Consider the following 25,858-nt stretch of genomic DNA (forward strand, 5'->3'; position numbering starts at 1 on the left):
GGATTTATGAACCTTGTCTAGGTTGAATGGCATCTGGTTTCCTAGGATGTGAATAGGCCTTAGACCAATCATTCTCTTGACGCATTGATGGTAAATGGAGGCCACGAGTTTGTGCTTGTTTATCCATGGCCTTTCGAGCATAGCGTGGTTGGCCACTTTGATATTAATCATATAAAACTTAGTAAAGGACCTGACAGGGCCAATCTTCAAGTTGATCTCGATGTATCAAATAGTTTTCTCACTGCTGTTCCCAAACCCATTGATGGAGATTTGAGATCCTACTGATAAGCTCATATTTATATATATTTTACATCAAATTCACTTCTCTTTTCTTAGTTAGTTCCTTATATTTTTGAGCTTTTTACTTTGTTTTTGTGTTTTGTGGGATTTGTCAAGCAAAGAAAAGAAAAATAGCACAAGTAGGATTTTTAGTAACAAATTCGTCAAAACTGCCTGTGCCGATCAGCTGACTTTGGAAGCAATTTGCGAACAGCTCAGAATGAATTAGAGAATGAGCCTTATATTCTTGGAAAGCTACAGATGTCTATTTTCTGGAGCATTTCGCAGATTGTTAATATCATTTTTCTAGAAGAAGTTATGGCCATTTTAACACTGAAAGGTTTCCAAGACGCTGAGCAGTTTGTAACTGCATTGAAGGCAATAAATCCAATAAAACTAGCAGCCAAAACTGATGCAGCCAAGAACAAGTCAGCTGACACCTATTCAAATATCAGAGGAAATGGAATTAAAAATGAGGATTAAGAGGGAGTAATTGGCATAAAGGCTACCTAAAGTGTTACAATTGTTTTACCACATTTCCTCTCACTTATTGTCATCACTAAATGGCTATTAGTGGGTGAGTTAAGGAGAAGAAAATGATGCAGCAAGAATTGATTTAAAAGCAGCATTGGGGAAGGAAGGAAGAGAGGAGGAGGCCTTAGTCGATTTCTTTCGGTTCTATCTTCTCAAACTCATGTCTATCTTTTGTTTTTATTTGAGGATTGTGTGTAACTAATTTTTTAGTAGTTAGGGGCTGTTTTGAAGCCCCGAATATGATTGCAAGTTTGTTATGACATTTCGTTTGAATTACTTTTATGAATGGATGAAAATTGGTTCACTACTTGTCTCATTGATGAATTCTTTATTTGTTTTCTATGGATGCATATGTAGTAAGCATATCTAGGATTCTAACACTATGAATATGTGTGTGCCTGCCCTTGTTGAATGAGGACCTACATATGTTCTAGAGTAGTACTTGTTAATTGCAATTAACATGTGAACCAATTTCTAGGATAAGTAAGACAACGCCAGTACTTACGATGCCTTGTGATGACTCAAACTCTTTTCGTTCTTAATGATTCCTACTTGTTAAATCTATGAACACGCCATTCTAGATTGCATGCTAGGGACTAAGTTAAGTTGAAAACGCCATTCTCTTAACATACTATGTAAGAAAGAGTAATAGGTTGTGTTCTAACATTGAGCCAACTTGAGCATCTTCATCCGGAAGTAAAAGGAATTTGAATGAAACATAACATGTTTGCATGATTATTTGGTGGTGGATAGCAATTCCCCTAACTTGTTTTTCTTAATATGTGAACTACTTAAAATATGTTTCTGTCCTGCTTTTGTTTGATTTAATTTAAATATCAAATCTAATCCAAAAATCCCAAAAATTTGTAGAAGTGTAGGTTTGTGTGTCTAGTGTTTGCTTATAAAATTTCGTAGACTTTAGATTAGTGTAAGTCAGTCTAATAATTATTTTTCGGTGGCTGGTCAGTAGGGACAGCAACCAGTTTTTGTGACATTTTAAGTAGTTAGATAAAACAATCTTCTGCGGGAAAGACCCTTATTTTCATATACTACAATTGACAAATCTTAGTGTTAATAAGGAAAATCAATAGGACATTTGTGTGCTACTTTGTGGTGTGCTTTTAATCCTACCACCTACCACATTTGACGTTGGGACACCTGCTACAGTGAGCATTGCCAATGGCAGAATGTTGACGGATGAGCCATTTTCAACCAAAGCTCACCTGATGAAAACGTCATTATATGCCCTTTCAGGTATAGTGGCCTCTAGTGGTCAGGGAAAGCCACATCCATGTCTTCATCAGTGAAGATAACAGCGTTGTTGTTATCAAGGAAAGCCTTTTATGGCTGGGCAGTATAGCATTAAGAGCCATATGCCTCGTTTGGCATATCGTATAAGACCATCGGATAGTACTAATAATATGAAATTGGTGTTTGGTAAGTTTGGTATTAAATAAGCACCATATTATTTAATTCAGCCCTACCATTTTAATACCCCTCCCACTCGCTTCATTATCCCCTCCTCAACCTTGGGATTATTAGTCGGACTCCTGCTAAAGAAAAATCACTCGCCTTTCTCAGACCTATCTCGCCATCAGCTCTTGGGGGTCGCAACCTTTGATTAACACCAAGCATATACGAATAGAGATCCAGAGGTAACAGATCGAATGATCCACATCAAGCAGATACGAATAGAGAACTAGAGGTAGTAGATCGAACCCAGGTGGGAACTATGACCTCCGTTCCTGGACGTTGTGACCTCTGTTTCTGGGCATCATGATTTGAATATCTGGGTTTTTAGCTTACTTGCTAATTGATTTTATTAGAGTGTGGGGATTAAATTCAAAATTGGGAGAGATTCATGTGGGAATTGGAAGTCTGAAACCGAGCTGCGTTGAGTTGAAGCCTAGAACCCAGACCTCGTATATGTCACAATTTGTTGTCGCCATTTGCCAAAATCCAGATCTGAGAACCTCACTCTTGGGAACTTGTCGTCGCATCCTCTGCTTTAGCCTGTACCACTGAAACCCATTGTCTGTGCTCCGCGCCACTACTTGACACCATCCACCCACACTGGTGTAATGGCTACTGGGTTCTTTCTGCATTTGACAAGCATTTGACAACTTTGTTTTTGTTTTCTATTCTTTTTTTTTCCATTAATCATCACACTGGGTTCTTGCATTTGACAAGTTTTTTGTTTTTTATTCTTTTTCTTTTTCATTAATGATTATTTTTTTCTCTTAAAAAAATAATAGTTCTAAGTTCTCTTATCTGATACAGTACAAACACTATTAATTCGACACTGCACCAAATACCCAATTAATTAGTCAGTACTATCCGATGATAAATTATCCTATCTGACTGAAATAGTCAGTACAGTCCGAGCTTCCAAACGAGGCCATAGTCCTCGAAAACATGCATGAAAGCTTCAGCAGCAACAATCCTTGCTTCAGGGCCATATTCAAGCTGGTTGAATAGGGATTTGAACTACGGGTTTTCTTGGAAGGCCTGCACTGTGGTAGGCCTTGCCCTTGGGAAAGGTAACGATCAGTTGCGTTGGCTTCCATGTCGGTAAGGTTATGCAAAGTCACAGCCGTCATTTCTTGGTTGAACAATTGTTCTTCCGAGGTTCATTCGTTGTATTCTTCTGGCATATTGATGGTGAATGCTTCACTTAGGCTTAGGGAAAAATCCATAAGATTTGCATCTTTATCTCTCCATCCCTCAGCTTAAGGCCATAGCGTGTACTAGTTATGCGACTTTGAGTATTTGCACCAGTAAGCCTTATCCATGTTCCTGGAAGATTCCCATATAGCCTTCGGTGGCTTGGGGTCGTTGATCCACCGGTGGTAGGCATCATTATCTCCGGAGCATGTGATGCCAACTGTTACCTCTTTCCCTCAGCGTTTCGGCAGAGGGTCAGTGTTTATGGCTTGCGTTTTGCATAGCAGCTCTAGTGTCCTTTCGTGGATTTTTGCATGGAGAATTTCCCACAAAGTTTGGCATACAATATAGGGGTGTTCTACATATTGATGGTAGCGACAGTACCTGGGATCCTTTCTATCTTCCTTGGAAGGGGCTTTGTAAACATGGTATGGAGAATGGTTTGAAATTCTTCATCGTTCACGCTAGTGGATGATAGGTTTCCCTATCACTATCTCTTTCCTTCCTTTTTTGTGGGTTGTAGTCAGATCTGTCATCCACGGCTAGGGCATGATGAGCTTTCTTCTTGTCAGTTTTCTAAGATCACCTCGTGGAAAGCTTGACTGACAAGTTGGTCTTTCTGACTGTTTCCAAGATCCTCGAGAACGAGCTGATACCGATGTTCTCCAAGTACACCATGTAGTCAACAACAATGTTGTTGATGCAGATCTCTACAAGAGCTTCCTCGTTTTTCTCGTCATAGTAGTTAAGGGCGAGGTCTCAGAAACGTTTGACAAAAGCCACCAGATCATCCCTGTGCTTTTAATGCGTATTGTTGAGTTGAGTTGTCGTGACCCTTTCCTCATGCTGGAAGTACTTTTTTTTTTCCAGAACTTACTGCCACCTATTCCTAAGTCCATATGGAACTTGGTGCGAGGGTGGTGTACTAAGTATAGGCATGGTCAGTTAGACTTTTCGAGAACTCCTTGAGACAATGGTTGTAGTTGTCGGCATGAGGACCCAAAATGTGAATGAAATGACATATATGTTCCTTGGGGCTACCCTTCCTTCCGTCAAAGAAAACAAGGTTGAGAGTCTCGTATCCCTTAAAGTATGGCATGTAGAGAACGCTAGTTAGATATTATGGCTCAGAAACGTATTTCAATCCTCTAACCTCTTGTGCTGCTCTTTTTATTGCATGACTATGACGTCTTCCTAAGTGACAAAAGATGGTGTTTACTTAGGACTTTTGCCAGTAACAGCAGATGACTCATCATGGGAAGCTTTTTCCTTGAGCGTGCAATCCTTGTCACTGGCTTTCTTGCTTGGCTTCAAGATTGAGTTTTTCAACTTTTTCACAGTTGCAACAATATCTTTTTGGGCTTCACCTAAAGCATGAATGGTTGCAATGATGTCCAACATGTCATATTCATCTAGGTTTTCCTAGCTCTCCTGGTGCTACCTTTGTGTTGAGATTCGTCGAGTTGGGAAGCAACCTCGCCTAGGTGTTGCCACTCTTGGTAGTGTTTCTTCTGGATCTTGGTATAATTGAATCAAGATTGCGACCTATTCCTAGCATAGTCGCCAATTTATGTTGGGGGACTTTTAGGTCGATGTGGACTTGGGCTTTGAGAATGTCCTCTTGTCTCCCTTGGTGCAGATTCGTATCAAGTCCCGGAATATCTCGAAAGAGTTAGCTTGTCTTAAGAAATACCCCGGTAACATTAACGGCTCGAAGATAGCATGATTGATCAAGATAATGACTTGCTTAAGTGAAGCGTGGTGTGGAAGCTAGAAGATTATCGGTTTAACATGAAAGAGAAGGGCTTTGCATGGTTGTATGACATTCTTGATTGGATAATCTGGGCTTTCCTAGAGTGATAGTAAGGTTTCTAATGGCTGGGATCTTTAATGGAAGGCTGTGGAAATTACTAAGATTGCATAGATAATGATGTTTGAGGCTTGGATAATGTTTATGGGTAAGATGGAACTCTCTGAGCTTATTTCCTGGGTGGTTCTCTCCCTTGCGTTCTCTCTATCTCTCTCTATGTTACCTCCTAATCTTCTATTTGTTGCCTCTAATGGTTTCCCCCTCCTTAGGTAAGTGAAGGGTTATTCTCTAAGCTTTAAGGGAATGTCTCTTTATGGCTTGGTCTTCCCTTCTTTTCTCTCTAGCCATCCTATTATTCCCTTTTTGGTGTAAGGTAGTTGCACTGTTGAGACTTGCAGTCTACTTCTTCTCGAGGCGGGGCTTTCCCAGGGTAGCTTTCCACAAACGCTACTTCTGGTAGCGCACCTAATGGCTTTCATGCGTTGGTTGTCTGTGCAAGATAAGGAAGGGAAAGTTAGCATTAAATGCTTGACTTGCTATGCTTAACTTGCATTTAATGTAGGAATTTAGTTTAGTCCTAACTAAAAGGGTTGGCTTGCAGGGAAAAGGGTAAACTAGGCTAGTTATCTCTCAATGTTGCATGCGTGAAATGCAAAAGGTATGTACTTGGATCCTTGGGCCCCAAGCAGTCCAAAGTCTTCCATAACCCCGATTCCACGTAAGCCCAATAACCTTTTGGAACCATCCACACCATAATCCACTTAAACAGCCCCGAATATGTGACTTGAGCTTAGCATGAATAGTGACTATCATGAGGAAACATGTGATGAAGAGGCATGAGCACGGCGTAAATATCCGGCTTAATCACTGTGGCATGACATGTTTGTAAATATATTTCTCATCGATCATGAGTCTTCGCATGTGTTTGGGTTTGAATGTAGACTTTGCATGACAATTGGGCCTTAGACTTGATTGGATTGTTGTGTGATATTTTTGGGCCCCAACAAAGAGGAACTCTCACAAAAAAGACATTTGTTGAACACAATTATCTAGTGGGTTTTAATATTCCTTAATCCTCCTAAATTACAAACTCATGAACAAGGATAATAGCTAGAGTGATAAACTGAAACCCATCCGACTGCATCAGGTTTCTCATATATAATACGAACTTGCTGGAACGTTAAACATTTCGTATTAGTTTGGCATTTGTATTAGATTTATCTGACTATCTTGGTAATGAGTTTACCACAGTAACTAATCAAATAACAAATTCGTCTGGTTCGATTCTATATACCGAAAGTTTTGGTTTAGGTTGGTTTGTTTCGGCTTTTACTACACATTTGTGATTTTTGGCCTTGAAGCTATAACATAAAGTGCTTTTTGTTTGGTGAAATTGTACTTGGGCCATGACAATAAACTATTTGCAAGATTCACGTTGGATAGATAGGAAGAGAGGACTAATTTAGGATAATCCCAATCACAAGTGTCCATTAACAGAAGAAAGTCACAAATTAGTGGCTTCTATGTCAATTACCACCAAAATCCCTATTGGTTCCACAACGCAATCACTATCATCTACCTAAGTTTTGAGCTATGCTACTTATTACTACAGTTTAGTGATGTTTCTCTTTATTTGTAAATAGGAGGTTTTAGGTTCGATTATCAACGAAAGCGAATTTGAATCATATTATTGCTAGCCCATTATGAGGCTAGCTCGCTCTTCACTCCCTTAGTGTAGATAATATATTTTATTCAGAAAGATACGAAAAATCTTAATGTACAATTACAACACTTTTTTTTATTGTGCCACTTATGATATACAAGTTTGGTCCACGTACCATTCATGTCAAACTTTTGATTAGGAAATTGCAAAATAAAACAATAGAGTGTCAAGTGAGTTGTCAAGTGACATGGCCTTTTTGTTTGGTTGAGTTTTGTGTTACTTGGATTCATATTCCTAATGAGTGGGATTTTTGAAGCACAACCTTAGACATATATTTCCAAGCCAGGCCACTCAACATGCTATAGGTGTGTTAAGATTTTGACAAGGATAAATTCAAGAGTTTTCGTATTTAAACAATCAAATTCTAGGTTTCTCTGTTATCACGTAATATGATCTTTATTTTTTTATTTCTCATCACGTGATATGGTCTTCTTCTCTTTATTGAGTGAATTTATGCTCACCTAAAAAATGGTAGCGAGCATTACTACGATGATATTCCTCTTCATTTTTATGTGGAATGTCTTAAGTTCAACTTTCATGAATAACGAATTCGATATTAATTTGTATCTCTTACTCATTAATGTAAATACATCATTGAATAAAACAACATATTAAATTATTCAAATACACAAAAAACGTGCTCGCTATGATAGGTAAAAAATATTTATTTTAGGCAAACAGTAGACAATATTTATCCACTCAGAAAGAAATTGGAAGTAATTTGTTTTAGCAACTTCCATCTTAAAGTGTGACGTGATACGGAAAATAAAAAACTACATTTATGTGTTTTTATAATAAAATGAATGGAAGACAGCTCGACACAAAATATGTGCTACACGATTACTTTTTTTTATCAGTTATTATTATTATTATTATTATTTTTTTTGGAAAAAAAATGACGATATTCATTAATAAAGCTTAAACTGAACATTGAAAACATGTATAAAACACGAATTTCAATATAATTACAAAAATACAAGTGACACTTTACTACAATGGTGATAAGTTGTTAAGTCCTTAAATGAGAGCGTAGGTTCAAACTCCATTGTTAGCTAATATCTTTTTATGTTTTAAAGTAAGTTAGTATAGGATATCACTTATTAAACCTCGTCGTTAGCTAAGATCTCCATCACTTCTGTTTGAAACCAAATCTTCTACGGCCTTTATGTAGTCTTAATCATTGACTAACACGTATTAAGTTTCCGACAATATAATTAAGAAAAATTATGTTTATAAATATAGTGTCAATTAATGATTGGGTTTACAGAGAAATCACATCTATTTTAAGTGCAGAGGGTTTGATCTCCTTTTGTTTTATGATAATTTAATATAGAATATCGCTTATTAAAAAAAAAAAAAACTATGAGAGTAGGACGACGCTCATATAAGAGCATGTGGGACGAAACTCTTTCCCACCATAGCGGTTGCTGGATTCTAGGGATAGCAATTCTAACCGTTAAACCCGATAACCGTGGATAATCGTCCGAATGTATTGGATTTGGGTATGAAAATTTCGAGTATATTTTGGGTATGGGGAAAAACCGTGAATATTATTCGGTTATGGTTTTGGATATGGTTATAGGGGTCCCCAATTCATATCCGTACCCGAATCCGAACCAAATAATATATAATATAATTATATGTATATATATGTATGTCATTATTCACTGAATCCATTACCTTGAGAAAACAAAAATTGCATTGTGTGAATTGCATTTTGTGGCAAAGTTCAAAAGTTTTGATATGAATCAAAATCTATAAGAATTTAATAGTACTTATTCGAGATATCAAAGATCAACCAACATTATCAATGTTTAGCTTATATTTTTATATTTCACAAAATCCATTAATTAAATCATTTTATACATCAAATATTTAATGACGAAATTAATATTTACTAAATTACCATACATAAATTGGACAAATATATTTTTTGTATTAACGAATATAAATACAACCGTTAACCGATGAAAAATCCGTCATCTAATGAGTATAGTTATTGATAATACCTATGGTTAATTTACGGTTATAAATATAGTTAATTTTTGTGACTATAAATATAGATACAGTATTTCCGTTCGGTTTATCCCTACTGGATTCTGAAAATCTCCCTCTCCTCTGCAAGTCTACAAGTAGCAGAGAGAAGGAAGAAGAGAGAGAGGAGGCGAGAAAGAAATGGAAGCAGAGCCATTGATTGTTGTCTCAAGAAAACGTATTCAATCGACCAACCACCTCCTCTCGCGCCGCAACCAGTAACCTCGCTCTCCATGTCTGCCCTCCACGTCTCTCTAATTTTGCAAAACCACTAAAATTAAAATTATATTAAAACCCGAATTGTTCCCTAATTGATCCATTGATTGTGATCTCTCGCATTTTCTTGGTAATTGATGAGTTTGGTGAAGTTATTGAAACCGTCGATTTGTGGCCCCCCGCGGGACATTGAATCTGGACCGTTGGTGGCGGTGGCGCCGTCGTTGTCGGCGGCGAAGCTGGGGGTTTCGAAGATGAAAAAGGCCGGCGCTGCGATTGGATCCAGGCTTTTGCGCCCCATTAAGGCAATGGAGGACCCGACAGTTTCTTTGAGGAATGATTACCCCGCCATTTCTGGTACTGCACTCGCTGCTCCCCTTTAATTTCAAGATTTCTCTGGTTGTTTTTAAATTTAATTTTATTTGATGCCATTGGAAATAAAGTTCTTTGCTTTTGTGAATTACAAATCAAAATTTAACATGTTTAGTAATTTTGTTAACCCTTTTCAAATATAAGGCCTTTGGTAATATTGTGAGAATATATATGATTATGTATGTATGTATGTATGCATGCATACATCTTTGGGTAGAAATGGTAATGGAATGGGGGAGAAAAGTAGACTCTAAAGTTGGATTCCCATGTAAAAAAAAATTGACTTTTTAATTTTTTTTTTCCCACAAAAAAAGAAAACTGGGTTTTGTGTTGGTAAGTAAATGATTGGTTCTGGAGTGGACTCTTTCTTTTTACTCTCTTCTTTGCCACTTTGCTATGTGGTCAACCTCTCTCTGTATCTTTTTCTCCTGTACAAAACATTCATGCGGTTAAATTCTCATCGGTGCTGCCAGCCGCCATTTTCGAGCTCAATTGAAGCATTTCAAGTGATTCCTAGGAGGTTGATGATTCAGTAACCATATAAACCTTGCTTCTTTGTTTGCTTGCTTATTTATTTTTCGGTCTAGACGTAATTCAGCTTGCTTATTTTGGAATTCTTGCAGTTTTGGTTATCAGTGGGCCTTGAATTGAACACGATACATTGAATTTCGTACTTGTTTTGAGCCTCAAAGGATGTTCATACCTGTTTGAGGTGTTTTTCTCTTTGTTCATTTTTTTCCCAGTTCTGTAAATGACACTTGATAAGGATCCATCCTTTAGATTATGGAGGCTGTTTGCAGAATTTAGTGATTTTATATATCGTTGAAACTTTAATGAAATTTATTGGCATTAAACTATTGTTCTAGAATGTTGTAAGATTACATACTGTTTTATATGGATGGATTTACGGTTCTAATTTAAACCAACCATCTAATTAGGTAGAAATTTGCACCAGATGTCAACCATGGATAACTCGGCAAACGTTGTGTGGCATAAGTGCTCGGTTGAGAAACTTGATAGGCAACAATTGCTTAAGCAGAAAGGCTGTGTCATATGGATTACTGGTCTAAGTGGTTCAGGTTTGTTTCTATTCACTTTTGCTATACCAAATGCTAATTGGCGTCTCAGAAGCAATTTTTGTTATCTGCATATGCCGACAAAGTTTCAGCTCTTTTCTTATATAGTTATTCTTATAAAAAAATTATTATGTTATTTTCATAGTTCTGAAGTTTGTAAGATTTGGCGGTTTTCTGTTGTGCATATTATGGGAATCTGTGACTTGTAGTTAAACTTGTGTAGAAGTAATCATGCTGATATGGTATATAACCCTTCTGGCATTATGCATAATGATACGTACATGAAAGGTGGTGACATCATTTGACCTCAGCTTTCCCTTTCAAAGAAATATGTCAAAAGAGGATAAAGAAAAGGAAATTAACTAGTATGAGTGCATTATGTATCTCGCCCTCTCTCATACACAAACACACGCACGAATACAAACACACACAAACAAGCGCAATGGAATGGAAAGAGATCTCTTATTAGCTAACAATCTCTTTCTGTGTGCTTTCCTTTAGTACCAATATGTGCTGGTTCTTAGTTGTAATATTGCTTATTATACCTTTACTTTTATTTTGATAATATGTAACACATTGGAGTACCCTGTAATTTTAGTTTTAGCTAATAGTTATTAGCCACACAGAACCACAATGGCGTTCTAGGATTCATATTTAGTGGGAAAAGGCTTTGTTGTTGTTGTTGTAATAGTTATTAGCCATTTCGGAGTGTTTACTGCAGGGGCACAATATAAAGGAAGAACTATTAGAGAAGAAATTTAACACATTAACTTTCTCCACAATTGGAAGACTTTAATGATATAGACATTTTGATACATCTTTATTTACTGCGGTAATTCTTTCTGTTCAATTTGTCACCGCATAGTTTACGCAATCTCATAACCAACATTATCACATCTTGGTCTCTGTATTTAGGAAAAAGCACTGTGGCATGTGCTTTGAGTCAAGGCTTGCACATGAGAGGAAAGCTCACCTACATCCTTGATGGTGACAATGTTCGTCATGGTCTAAATCGTGATCTTAGTTTCAAAGCAGAAGATCGTGCAGAAAACATACGAAGAATTGGTGGGTATTTTTGTAGTTAAATTATTGGCTTTTCCCTTTGTTTTCTATTATCTTTTTACTGATTTAATTCTAAAAATAAAAAAGCCGAGGTAGCTAAGCTCTTTGCGGATGCTGGCATCATTTGTATTGCTAGCTTAATATCTCCCTACAGAAAGGACCGAGATGCCTGCCGTGCACTATTTCCCGAAGGAGATTTTATTGAGGTATGTGGTGTCTTCAACATGAGCAATGAATTCAATCCAAAAATATAACTCATTCAATTTGGTTTTATTACCACCAAATGTAACAAAAGACAAGAGGCTCTATCTTGCCAGTGATGACTGATGAACTGATAAAACTCACAATTCTCAGGTGTACATGGATGTGCCACTGCATGTGTGTGAGAATAGGGACCCAAAGGGACTCTACAAGCTTGCACGAGCTGGAAAAATTAAAAGTATTTTCTAGGAATTTGCATTTAAAGCCAATCCAGTACCAAATTATAATTTTGCATTATTTCTTTCCCCATCTTACGTCGAATCCTTGGGATGCGATCATACCAGCTCACATGCATCGGATCCCGTCCGAACTCCGAAGTTAAACGAGTTTGGGCGAGAGTAGTACTAGGGTGGGTGACCTCTTGGGAAGTCCTCGTGTGGCATCCCCCCACAGCCGACCTCACCTAGTGGGAAAAGGCTTTGTTGTGTTGTTGTGTTGTTGTATTTCTTTCCCCACCCCTGCGAAATCAGTCTTACCAAATAATGAGCGGTGAATAATTTCTTTGGCATTCTGCAGGCTTTACAGGGGTTGATGATCCATATGAGCCACCATTAAAGTGCGAGGTACGTAAAATCATGCTTCTGTGTAGGGTAGCATTCCTTTTGCATTTTTCTGAATGAATGAATTACTCATCAGACAAAGAGAAGAATAAAATAAATTAAAAAGAAAGATTATGGTAGTGTGATTGGCTTTGGTGGTGTAGATATATGCGTATGCAGTTCTAAAGATCTGCTTTCCAGTCTGAAAAGAAATTATATCTACGTCCATCTTAGTAGTTGTAACATGTAAGGAATTTTATGTATTGAGCCATCCTGTGGAATCCCAATTTTCTGTGTAGATTCAGAATAGTTGAACGATCCAAATGAAAGTGCGCCGAGGTGTAAAAATTTGGTCTTGACTGGCACCATTTCACTAGACAGCACCTCGCTAAACTTCCATTAATACTGGACCAGGAAACAATGAAATCAAGCTTGTAATTTTCCCTATGTCGTTCATGTCCTGTATTTCCTTGTTTTCAGTTTACTGTTTTCTTAGTTTTTATTGGTCCGATGTTTATATCTAAAACTGGAGTCCAAGTTATTGATTTGCAGATAGTATTGCAGCAGAAGGGTGGGGATTGTGTCTCCCCAGGCGAGATGGCTGAAACCGTGATATCATATTTGGAGGAGAAAGGGTATCTGCAGGCATGATAGAAGAAAAGGGCTGTCGAATTCATTGGTTGGTACCGCTGCTGCCTTTTCCTGCAACATAACATCCTGCAAAGAACATTAGTTTTAGCAATGAATAAGTAAAGCGAAGACAGAAGTTATTTTCTCGTTCCCTGCAGCTAGGAAATTGTTCGTTTCCTGCATAATCAAGTTCCTTCCATCGAGTTAATTAATCAATCGATTAATTAACTTATTTGTTTGAAAGCTGCCTTGCGCAACGTGGCTTTCGATCATTCAACTAGTAATAAAGGAGTGGAACCAGGGAAGGAGTTTCATGTTTTCATTGTGTCATCGTGTAATGAAATTGGACGTGTAGAATGGTTTTCGTGTTTGGAAGAAATTTTTTTTATGCTGAGGTGTATACCAGCTGAGATATAAACAGAATTATCTTTGCAGTTCAATTCGGCCTCTGAATCGCGTCGTATTTCTGTATTCCTTTAGATTACAAAGAACGGCAACATATCTATACCAGAAAGAGTGGCAACATTGACAAATTGGATGACATTCGTAGCACGTATGACAATCCAGCTTCTTTCTATTATCAAATTTTTTAATTTTAAGACCCTTTGTAGTTCAATTTGGGTCAGATTTTCCGAACTTACACGTGCTTTATTTTGACAGAAATTTTCATTGAGTTGGCGTCAAAGATCAATACTTTCTTAATATTTGTGGGGGATTATGACTTCATCTAGTTATGGCTGATTTCTACTTTTTTTTACTTTTTTATTTTCTTAAAAGTTTTTTGGTTTTTTAATGACTCTGACAAAAAAATGTAAATTGCTGATGAAATGTAACAAAAAATACTGATATGAAAGTGCATACGTGTAACAGAAACCATCTGTCTAATTTAAGTGTCAAATTACAAAAAAAAATTCAACCAATGAATTACAAATAAAAATATATAGTTAAACTATTGTTTGAGTACTCTCGACGATTTCTGGCCCTGCAGCTCGACTGCTTCTAAACCTCGAAAGGAAAGAGCCTAGTTTTCGTACCTCTAGGATTGCAGCGATGCATCCCAAAGTACCGATGATGACAATGTAAGCAAATTTCCACTTGTTGGCCGGCTCCAATATGTCAAATCCTTTGAAAATATTGGTGATGCTTAGGACGATTGTTCCATACCCCACAACCCAATGAAACCAGTTCCAATATTTCCTATTCTCGTCTGTCTTCTTCGGCCTCAAACAAAGAGCTACCGCTACTTGAATCGTAGCAAGGACAAACAGAGTGATGCCGATGCATTTATGCCCTTTGTACTGAATCCCTGGAGATTTTGAGCCAAGAAAAATTCCAGTTCCCCACCCTGCAATCCCTCCAAGAAAAGCCAGCATTTGGCATCCTCTATGAGCATGAAACCATGCCGGATCGGCCCCTTCAACCGTCTTGAGATACCTTGCCACGATTATGCCGATGGGCATAAGTATGCCCCAACTGATGGTATTGATAATTCCATGCGCATATTTTAAGGCGGACGTTGAAGTACTTCCCTTGCTTGTTTCAGTTTTCCCGGAAAGAAAATCTAAGGTTCCAAAAGATTGCACATTGGGTCCTGAAAGCGAGTGCATTCCGGGGGTGTTCCCGAACATGGGTCCTTGCTGCCAGACGTGGTGCACAACGCTGACATTGTTCGGAAGGCCTATGGTCGCAAAGATGATGAATTCGTTGTTCTCATAAACCGCGGAGACGTCGTACAAAGGGAAGCTTACATTCCCTTGTTCTAAATGAGTACCGTAACTTTTAATTGGTGAAGAATAAACCGTCATAGTTCCATCGGTTCTTTTGTAAGCGACAATGGCTTGTGAACCGACCATGCCAGTAGATGTAGGGTTTATGGCCCATGCAACCCATCTCGAGTCACTCACCACAGATTGTGTGAATGCAATGTCAACCGTGGCTGTCAACGGATAGTAATTCCAGTGGATCGTCGAGTTCAAAACGGGCAGAGTACTGCATGCGGCGAAGGTTTTCTTGTTGGAGAAGATACGGGTCATGCATGGCGGTTGTGCGGCGGCGGAGGAGACGGTAAACAGTAAGCAAATAACGAAGAGAGACTTGGAAAGTGCCATAATTGTTGTCCTTCGGGTTAGAATTTAGAAGAAAGCAATAGTTGATCGTTTATTGTGGTTCGTTGGCTTCTGCCTATGCCTATATATACGTTGCTAATGCAATGATTTCATAATCCTACACGGAGTAGAACTGCTGGTTGCTTGGGAGCCAAGCCTTTTCTATTTTCTAACTAGGAAAGGGAAACCCAATACCAGGTGGTTTCCTATTCAAAATTTTAAATAATATTCATGTTACTTTTTTCCGCGGCGTGAAAAGATTAGCATAAAATTTAATTTTGTTTTGTATAAAAACAAATTAATTTTGTTTTGTACTTAGCGTTAAGTAAATGTAGTTTTAAATGTGGTTTAACTTGTGTAATTATTAAAGTGCAGGTATTGTTGGTGAGAATGGGTTAAATGGGGGTAAAATGTGGCACACTGCCTCATGAGTTAAAAGGTGAATTTTTTGGCTGTCGCAAGCATTCTGAATCACTGAAACTGAATATATGATTTATTTTAAGAATTGTTAGACAGCTATTTCCGGTGCGATCTTTCCACCACCAAAGGAAGAATGCCAATGGGACCCAAAGTTGAAATTATTATAGACTAAAAAGTTCTTCAGTCCTCGAACCAGCTGTCTACGATCCAATTTACGGGATTAACAACATCTATTTGGAGATAGAAAGTTCATCATTCTCAAACTCAATCGACAGACTGATCTGCCTGCTCAACTTTGTTGAGCTACTAACTTGATGCATGATCTTAGCTAGGTGGTTAAACGCAGTTGAGATCATGCATCAATTAGTAGCTAAACAAATAAAGGGTCGGAAAGAGTGCTGCTAGCTCAAACTCGCCAAATTGATCTCATGAATTCTCAGGTAACAAACCATCATGTCTAATTGCCTGCGAATATTTGTCTACATTTGTCTGTCTAGGATTTCTAATATTTGGCAAGTGAAGGACGACAAATCAAAGTGCGTGAAGGCATTTCAACGATTCGATTTAAACTTCATTTCTTTGGCAAAAATTACGAAAGGGCATGTCGGAATTCACCAGTCATCCCATCTCGGAACAAAAGTTGGCAGAAAATTAGCAGTAACTGTGTTATACCACAATCCCAATTGCACTGAAGTCACATCCTACATGTGCCTAAACCCTATTGCCTCATTGGGTGTCTAGGATCGGCTTCAATAGGATAACTCGGTAGATTCAAGAACTGTTGAATCAAGAAATGGATGCCCACTTGTTTATTTTGTCCAAGCGTATAAGCGAAGGCAGAAGTTTGCGAGGGATAAATTTTTTCGTGACTAATCCATCATTCTACCCTCAACTGGTAGTTTTATTCAACTCTTCATTCAATCTAATAAGTTATACAATTCAAACTATCCTAGACACGAAATGACGCCTAAATTCAAACTTTACAAAAAAAATAAAAAAAAAATTTGCTAGGAATTACTTACCTACATGATCAAACACAATCTCAGGGAGAGCATTTTTGAGAAATGTTATTTTCATAAAATTCATTATAAATGTTTGGGTCCAAAATGTTATTTTGGGCCGAACTTAGAGTCATTCTCGGCCCAATAGCATTTTTCTAGAATCTTGTTATGGGCTGTCCAGTTAGGTCGGCCGAATCTTATTATGAAGAGGCTTGGTTTGGATAAGGGTGAGTTAGTCGAATCCTAATGCAATAAGGAGTCTTAAGGCTAAGGATGCTAAGAATTAGGGGATAAATCTGGATTATTAAAGAGCTTGGTTCAAAGTCTTATAGGAATTAGGATTGGCTGAGACCTAATCGGATTGGGTTGAAGAGTTATAATCCTAGTCCATTTCTAGCTCGGCCATGAGGGGATTTGCTGCTATAAATAGAAAAAGGAGTGCATCATTCAAGGCCCCTCCAATTCAACACACAAATTGCCATGCGCAAAGTTTCTCAACAACCTTTGAGATTTTATCTTTTCCCCCTTTCTTCTTGCCAACACATATTCAGTTTGGATAAACAGCACTGTGAAGGCAATCGGCGACATCTTCGGTTTGGATAAACAACACTGGAGTCGCAGAATCAGCCGATCAATGATCACCTTTAGTTTGGATAAACAACACTGCTTTGAGACCGATTGGTTATTTATCCAAGTCTCAGTCGACAAGGATTTTCGAGTCCTTGTTGGTAGAGGACATCTCATCAGCCTTCTTGGTGAAGTGAGGTGTTACAAGTTACTAGGCTCGACACGTTGAACACCGAGTTGTTTTATGATTGGATATTCACAAGTACACTTTAAAGTTCAGCATTCCGATGGCCGAACCACATTTACTATCAAGATATACATCTCTTTCAAGTATTTGTATCCATATAGTCTGGTGCCAGTTCGGCGTGCTTATACTCTCACGAATATAATCACTGTAACCAAACCTGGCGCCAACAATTTGTGAACTTCACAGATCTAGCATCCTTGCCTTTGGGCTTTAGAGCCCAAAGGCCGAGACGTGTTCCTTCCTTGGCCACAGTCGCAAAGATCAAGAAGTCAACAACGCGCTCAACGCGACATCAACATATTTTACTCCTCGACTGAGCTCAACCGTCGAGTTGGCACACCCTGCACATAATCGAATAACATAGTTAGCTCATAAGTTACTCGGCATGGGCGCCACGTAGGCTTGGTAGTTTTTAGGGTCAACATTTTGGCACGCCCGGTGGGAACTAGTGTTAAAGCTACGAAGTTCATGACCATTGAGACACGGTCAGTAAAAAAGAAAACGGTCATGGGAAAATTGACAAGTAATCCTCCAGTCCAGAACCCAGGACAAGACGGCTTGTTACAGGCACAAAATCCTCATGCTGCTGTGACACCTGAAGCCACAAGTGTGACACGCCGAGAAAAGGAAATTAGTCTTGGTGGTCAGCCCCGTGATGCAGAAATCCCTACCAAAATGACAAAAGGCATTTTTGTTGAAGGATTAGTGGAGGATTATGACAAGGACGGTGGTAAGGCCTCTAACCCACCAATTAGGTCGTTTCTTTGATGACGACTTGAAGAGCAATCTCGGCAATTTGAGCAGATGTTCAGCCCAAAGGTAAAAAACATACTTGAAGAAATATGGGATAATAGTGCTATCCACAACAGGTTGCTCGAAGTATTGGTTAATAAAACCCACGAAGGTGGATTCGTTGATCGTTCCAAGTAGCCTATTTTTAAGAATAACCCATTGCCAATAGTACAGGCTGATACAAGATCTGCGCGGCTCAAAATGATTGACTTAGAAAAAAATGGTCGGTTAACTAGCAGATCAGGCATATTTGATCAGAGAGCAAAAACGACTTCTGTTGATATGGTCAAAGTTTAGAGAATGATTGATTCGGCCTCAAAAAAGGGGACGAAGTTTCCAAAACTTATTCATCCATATCCTGCCTTTGTAGAAAAATTCGAGTACCCTAAGCGATTCAAGATCCCGGATTTCAGCCTCTTTGCTGAAGAGTCGTCTCTGTCATCGTTAAAACATATGGCTCGATTCATTGCTCAATGTGGGGATGTTAACAGTGATTTCCATAATCTACGATTGTTCAATTTCTTGTTAACCAGCTCAGCATTCGCCTGGTATATCAACCTCCCACCCAACTCTATCCAAAGTTGGGAATAACTAGTCGAGAAATTTCATGAGCAATTCTATCGACCAGGGATAGACGTGTTAGTATCTTCTTTGGCCAGGATGGCTCATGCCTCTGACGAGTCGCCAATGGAATACCTTATGAGGTTTAAGTTGGCCAGAAACTGGTGCCGAGTACATCTCCCTAAAGTTGAGTTCGTTAGGCTCGCCATAAACAACCTGGATGTGGAGTATAAAAAGACATTCTTAGGGGTAAATTTCCGAGATATGTACGAACTGGCTCAACATGTCGAGCAATATGATTATTTGCTCCAAAATGAGAAGATCTCGAAATCCCCATACTGACGAACGATCTATAAGAACCCTACTATCAGTTATGCATCTGGCGACGGAAAATAGTCAAAATATGCAAGTATAAATGCGGCCGAGATAGTAATCGACACACCATACATATGCAAAGCATTAGCTCATGCTAACTCCAAAGATGCCAAAACCCTGCTCGGCCTATAAGGAAGCTACCGTCAAAACGTCAAAAGTCTATACTTTCTACATCACTAAAGTGGATGCAAATTTTGACCAATTATTGCTTGCGAAAATTGTCAAACTTCAGCCAGGGCATAATATTCCCAAGGCTAAAGATTTGAAAGGAAAAATGTATTGCAAGTACCACAACTCGAACAACCATAAGACAAACAACTATGTCGTATTTTGTGACGCCAACCAAAGCTGGATCGACAATGGTAAGCTTAAGTTCCCCGAGAAACAGATGATCGTTGACGTCGATCATTTTCCTTCAACGACGGTAAGCATGGTAGATGTTCATCTACCTAAGGATAAAGGAAAAGGGAAAGCCGAGTTCATTCCAATGCAATTCATCTCGAAGCAGAACTCTCGGTCATGATTGAAGATTGATTTATTTTCAAATGAGACAACGGACGTCTACGGTTGCGGCAACATCCCAAAAGGTACTTGGTGCAGGCCAACGCCAGAAAGTTTTCTATATGCTTGGCCCACAGGTACAAGATAACAAGCCATCTTCGGCCAAACAACGCATTGACTTTGACGTGCCATTTTACAATGAGGATTATTATGCACACAACTCTGGCAACTCAGATTCATCAGCCAACCAGTGCACCTTTAAATGATATGAACCACACGACCAACATTGGTATACCTACAACTTCCCTACCGGTGTATATATTGCGTTGTCAAAATTGCAGAAGTGTTGGCGCCAAAGAATGGACTGTATGGTTCACCGACAAGCAGCCCAAACTACCTCAGCCACTAAATGGCAGCCGAAAGAAATGATGGATGACGAAGATGACCGACAACCTCCGGCCATCATAGCCGAGTTGCTCCAAGGAAAGAAAGTGATAGATCTTGACTTCGAAACCACGATTGAGGAATCTGAAAAGCGAATCAAACTACTTCTTCAACCTGGGGAGATGAAAGCTCGCCTCAAGCACTTCCAGAAGGAAGCTGAAAGTAAAATTTTTCCATTACCCCTGCAAGAGCCATTAATCAAAGTCCGACGAAATCTCCACCCGCCGTTTCTCGGCGAAGCTTTAGAATACATGTGGGAGTTCCACAAGAAGCATTCAGCTAACGACTTATATGGTCTACCAAAAGCATACCAAGAGGCTATTGATCTGGCATTAACTTGCCCCGGTGCTGAACAAATCATCCAAAAAACCACGAATCTGAGGATGAAGGCTAGATGCGAGCATATACGCGAGGCTCGAGTTCTCAGCTTTAAGGTAGACCCATATACCGATATCAATCCTGCCAACCTTCCCCTCTCCTTTGAGGACCTCAAATATTTGCAGTATCATTTTGAAGTTTTCTAAACTGTTGCCCCCTTTGGTCTCATGACCGATGAGAAAGAACGCGTGGCACGATTAGATGCTTACTTGGACACGAGAGATGCTCGCAATGCATATCAGGAGTGGACTCGTAAGGCTTCGCAAGAGCAACGCCAAGTCCCCACACCGAACTAGCCCGAAGTCGATGGTCAGAAAAAAACACGTCTGGTAGATGCATCGCAGGAATGTATTATTGTGACGGCTGAAGAATATCAGGTGGTAAATGCCCATGAGGAATATACCTTGCCAGGAAATCCAGAAGACGAATATCACAACCTAATGGGCCCTTCAGTCCTCGATAACATAGAAATCAACATGGTTCATGTCTTACTTGCCGAGTTCCAACCAACTACATCTCAACCAAACTTCCTAACCAGTGACGTGGTTGCCGAGGATGCCACACAAGTTGATTTTATGGCCATCGAAATGGTCGAGCAAGTAAGCAAAAAAGATAAACTTAAGGCAGCTCTTACCGAACTGTTTCCCCACTCTTCTTCCGTTAATCTTTATCATTTGAAGTCGTTGTATGTTACAGCTCATATTGAAGGATACCCAGTTTCCAAAATTTTCTTCAACTGTGGAGATACGGTTAACATTATGCCCGTTTCTATCATGAAGGCATTACGTCACTCCAACAACAAACTTATTCCATCAGGGGTAACCAGGAGCAGTTTTGTCGACGACAAGTTCAAGGCCAAGGGAGTGCTTCCTTTAGAGGTAAATATCACAGGTCGCAATCACATGACGACGTTTTTCATAGTCGATTCAAAGATCGAGTATAATGCCTTGCTCTGTCGTGACTAGATCCACCAAACGAGCTGTATCCCTTTGTCATTATATTAAGTCTTCATTTTCTGGGACAACGAATCGGTCATGGTTTATCCGGCCGACAATCAATCGTTTAACGCTAATATGATTCAGGCTCGTTACTATGATGATCACGTTGGCTACATCATCCTGCAAGGTTTTAACGAGGAAAGACGACCGACTCGAATCTCAGTTCAGAAAGCCATCGAGGTTGGCATCGAGACTATTCACCAGGATTCGGCAAGACTCGGATTGGCTGACCTAATTGTTGATCCCAATGTCTGATACCAAATAGAATAGACGTTGGGCTGCGGTTTCATCTACCATGGAACGACTACAGGTCCATTAGTATGATATTTCCAAGCAACCAAATTCTAGCTTGAACTTAGTGGAGTTCCTCGCCGAAGGAGACAACGGTCCAGTCATGTCACTTGACAAAGTTCAAGCTGCCCCAGTCGAGCTCGAAGACAGTCGGCTTTAGGTCAATGACCCATTAGAGGAAATAAATGTTAGAACGACCGAAAGCCCTTAGCCTTTATTTATTAGTGCTTTGTTACCCCAACCTATGAAAACTGAGCTTTGTAAATTACTCAAGGAATTTAAAGATTGTTTTGCTTGGAGTTACCATGAGATGACTGGATTAGATCGAACGCTCGTCGAGCACGAATTAATCATCAAGGCTGGTTGTAAACCGTTCCGCCAACCCCTCATCGACGATTCTCGACCAAAGTACAACTCAACATAAAAGATGAACTCGTTCAACTTTTAAAAGCTGATTTTATTATAACACCTCGATACGTCAAATGGTTGGCGAACATTATCCCAGTTTTGAAGAAAAGTGGTGTTCTACGTATTTGCATCGATTTTCGAAATTTGAATTTGGCAACCCCTAAAGATGAATATACAATACCAATTTCAAACTTGTTAATCAACGCAGCAGCAAACCACGAGATGTTATCCTTTATGGATGTCCATGCTGGTTACAACCAGATTTTCATTACCGAGGTTGATGTCCACAAAATCGATTTTCGTTGCCCGGGGGCACTCGGGACATACAAATGGGTCGTCATGCCGTTCGGCCTTAAAAACGTTGGTGCCACATACCAACGCACTATGAACACTATTTTTCATGATTTAATTGGCAATGTCGTCGAGGTATATATCGATGATGTTGTGGTCAAATAGAAACATTGTTGAACACATTTAGATGATCTTCGGTAGGCTTTCTTTCGTATGTGCCAACATAACCTTAAAATGAACCCTGCCAAATGCACCTTTGGTGTATCGGCTGATAACTTCGTAGGTTTCCTTGTACATCATCGTGGTATCAAGGTGGATGCGAATAAAGCTAGAGCGATCATTGATGCCCACCCCCAACAACCAAGAAGCAATTACAATCGTTACTCGGTAAAATCAATTTCCTCCACCATTTCATTTCTAATTCGGCAGGGAAGATGAAAGTTTTCTCCACGCTCCTGAAACTTAAGGATTCTGACAAATTCGAATGGCGCAAGAAGCACCAGGACGCCTTCATATAAATTAAGGTATCCCTCACTACCCCACATGTCCTTGTGCCACCTTGGCACGGTAAACCCCTCAAGTTGAATGTCTCGACCGCCGAGGAATCTATTGGCTATCTTCTCGCACAAGACAACGACATGGGGCGAGAGCAGGCCATTTTTTATCTTAGCTGGAACTTTAACTTTGTTCTTCATTGTGTCTAAGCTCAGGCATTATATACTCCCTTTTGTTACGTAGGTCATCGCCTAAATAGACGTTATTCGCTACATGCTTACTCAGCCGATAGTGAAAGGCCAAATCAGAAAATGAACAATGGCGCTGTCTGAATTTAGTTTGCAATATGTGCCCTAAAAAGCTGTAAAATGATAGGCGTTGGCCGATTTCTTAGCTCAAAACTTATTTCCATACGGTTTTGGGAGCAACGACGTCAAAATTGGCATGGTGGAAACACGTGACAATTATTGGACAATGTATTTTGATGGCTTTAGTACCTCGACCTCAGCTAGCGTTGGAATCATCATCTATTCCCCGGACCACTACCGATGGTATTTTTCTTCAAGTTGGATTTCGATTGTATGAATAATCAAGCCGAATACGAAGCCCTTATCATTGGCCTTAACGTCCTTCACGACTTGAGGGCAACCTGCGTACTCATCCTTGGCGATTCAGAACTTGTGATTAACCAACTCAAAAGGACTTTTCGTTGCATGAGTTGTACTATGGCGCCCTATCACATGGTTGCCAACTATTTAGTGGAGTTGTTTGCAGGCATTACGTTCAAGCACATCTCACGAACTTGAAATACTGACACAGACGAACTGGCTTAAATAGCCTCCGGAGCGCAACTCCTAAGGGGCGAATTAAGCCGGGTCATACCAATAATGCAATGGCACGATTTTCACAACCGACAGGTTTAGAGAATACATCGCGAGTTTAAAAATTTGGCTTGATCAGTTCATACCGTATTACCCACGGCTAAACGAATAGGCTGAAGCAAGTAATAAAGTTTTGATTTGTATCCTTGAGAAAATGATAAAAGAAAATCCTGGTATGTGGCACTGAAGTTAAACGATGCATTATGGACATACCAAACTTCACTCCGGTCAGCAACAGGGACGACCCCATACGCGTTGACTTATGGACATGATGCAATGTTATTGGTCGAGCTAAGCATAAACTCGTTATGAGTTATCGAACAAAGTAGTTTGTTTAGTGCTGAGTATAGTCAGGCCATGAGGCAAGAGTTGGAGGACTTGGAGGAAGCTCGACTCAATGCCTATAACTTACTGGTGGCGTAAAAAAAAAGATTACTGAACAAGCTTATAATCAACGAGTTAGGCAAAAGAAGTTCGGCGAAGGTGAATAGTATGTCAAACTGTGTTGCCAATAAGGATCAAAGACCCTAGATTTGGGAAATGGTCACCAAATTGGGAAAGACCATTCGCCATCCACAAAGTTCTCGGCAATGGGGCATACCACCTTAAGGATCGAACTGGTTTAATTCATAAATTGCCAATCAATAGGAAATTCTTAAAGAAATATTATCCGGTCACTTAGGAAATACAATAATAAAAATGTTATTTCATTGATTTTAAAAAGGCATACAAGTTACAAGTAGTCAACCATCCTACAACTAAAGACAAAATCTTAAGGAGTCGAATGAAGAAAAGCTTCAAAAGCGGCTTTTAGTTCCAGCCACCTTACTTCGCCCATCGTAACCTCAGCTTGCCGTGTTCTCTTGTCAAGCTTCAGTTGTTGAATCTACTTAGTGCCAGGTACGTACTTCACCAGTCGAGATTTGTTCGACTCAAAATCCTTATCAAGCTTAGAAGCAACGACCAACCTCTGATGTTGAAGTTCGACAATTTGACGATCAACGTCAGCCAATCTTTTCTTTTTCGCTTTTATTGCCTTGAGCTCTGGGAAAAGAGCTTTGTGAGCAACCATTGCAGCCTTGAGGTCATCCTTTGCCCGAAGAGCCCTCTCAAAAATAGTAAAATATTGTCGAGTTCTTTCTAGGACAGATGATAAATGAACAACATACTCGTTGCTCAGCAGGCTGCCAGATGCAAGGTCTTTCAGGCACTCTCCCATAGAGTCGAGACCTTTGCATTGTAGGATTTACGAGGCCGAGACAGACAGAAGCACTTACAGCTTGGCGAAGGCGCTAGATTTGGCAGTGGTTGTAGAAGGCTCAACCGAAGTTGTAAAAGGCCCAGCCGTCCTAGAGGTACTAGAGAGAATGGTCGAGCTCGACCTCCCATGAAGGTTGTACAAAAAGAGTTGTTAGAAAAGAGAAATTAAAAGGACGGCAGATAAGGAAGTTATGTTAAACCTGCCGAGAAGAGACTTCAGCCATGCTTGCTGGTTCGTTACTTAAACCCAGATAACTTAATGGCCGAGCCTAGTGTTTAAGGCAACCTTTTAATTCATGTCGCCAATGAAGGTTATCTATGTTTGATAGCCACTAGGGTGGCCAGGAAATATAAATAACGCCCTTTAGGGCATAAAATTTTCAGTGAAATGAGTAATTAGGCACCTAGCATTTAATATCTTATTGGTTTAGAATTCTAAGGCAGGAAATTAATAAAAGAAAATGATAAGGGTTCTTATAAAGGTAGAAGTGACCTCTTGATGAGGAATGCCGAGATTCTGGTCTTGGGGATGAACCGGTGTCTCTGTCGTCGTTTCTAGCTCGACAAGTGACGCTGCTTCATGTCTTATGCCTACTTCAACTGCAGGAGCATTGACTTGGTCAGCTGCCTTAACCATTGGTTA

At 39.5% G+C, this 25,858-nt stretch overlaps 2 protein-coding genes and 1 non-coding gene across 17 annotated transcripts; 2 read left to right on the plus strand and 1 right to left on the minus strand.

Moving 5' to 3' along the window:
• Positions 1-9,082: 9,082 nt before the first annotated feature.
• On the plus strand, positions 9,083-13,640 carry LOC126609350 (adenylyl-sulfate kinase 1, chloroplastic-like). 15 transcript variants are annotated; one of them, XM_050277313.1, is made up of 8 exons: positions 10,007-10,152; positions 10,256-10,344; positions 10,571-10,711; positions 11,624-11,773; positions 11,858-11,976; positions 12,125-12,209; positions 12,548-12,594; positions 13,123-13,640. In XM_050277313.1, the coding sequence occupies exons 3-8, from the start codon at positions 10,588-10,590 to the stop codon at positions 13,219-13,221; spliced, it is 624 nt and encodes a 207-aa protein (XP_050133270.1). In that variant the 5' UTR covers positions 10,007-10,152; positions 10,256-10,344; positions 10,571-10,587; the 3' UTR covers positions 13,222-13,640. The 15 variants fall into 15 exon arrangements, with proteins under 15 accessions (XP_050133241.1, XP_050133245.1, XP_050133257.1 ...); XM_050277317.1 differs by having other exon boundaries at positions 10,575-10,711; XM_050277360.1 differs by having other exon boundaries at positions 10,588-10,711.
• LOC126614151 (5S ribosomal RNA) lies at positions 12,299-12,417 on the plus strand. The gene has a single exon (XR_007620308.1). It is a non-coding gene; the product is annotated as a 5S ribosomal RNA (ribosomal RNA).
• A 504-nt stretch (positions 13,641-14,144) lies between the features above and the next one.
• On the minus strand, positions 14,145-15,308 carry LOC126601629 (cytochrome b561 and DOMON domain-containing protein At5g47530-like). The gene has a single exon (XM_050268363.1). The coding sequence runs from the start codon at positions 15,306-15,308 to the stop codon at positions 14,145-14,147; it is 1,164 nt and encodes a 387-aa protein (XP_050124320.1).
• Positions 15,309-25,858: the final 10,550 nt, after the last annotated feature.

Source organism: Malus sylvestris, chromosome 2, assembly GCF_916048215.2.
Source record: "Malus sylvestris chromosome 2, drMalSylv7.2, whole genome shotgun sequence".
Classification (NCBI taxonomy): domain Eukaryota; kingdom Viridiplantae; phylum Streptophyta; class Magnoliopsida; order Rosales; family Rosaceae; genus Malus; species Malus sylvestris.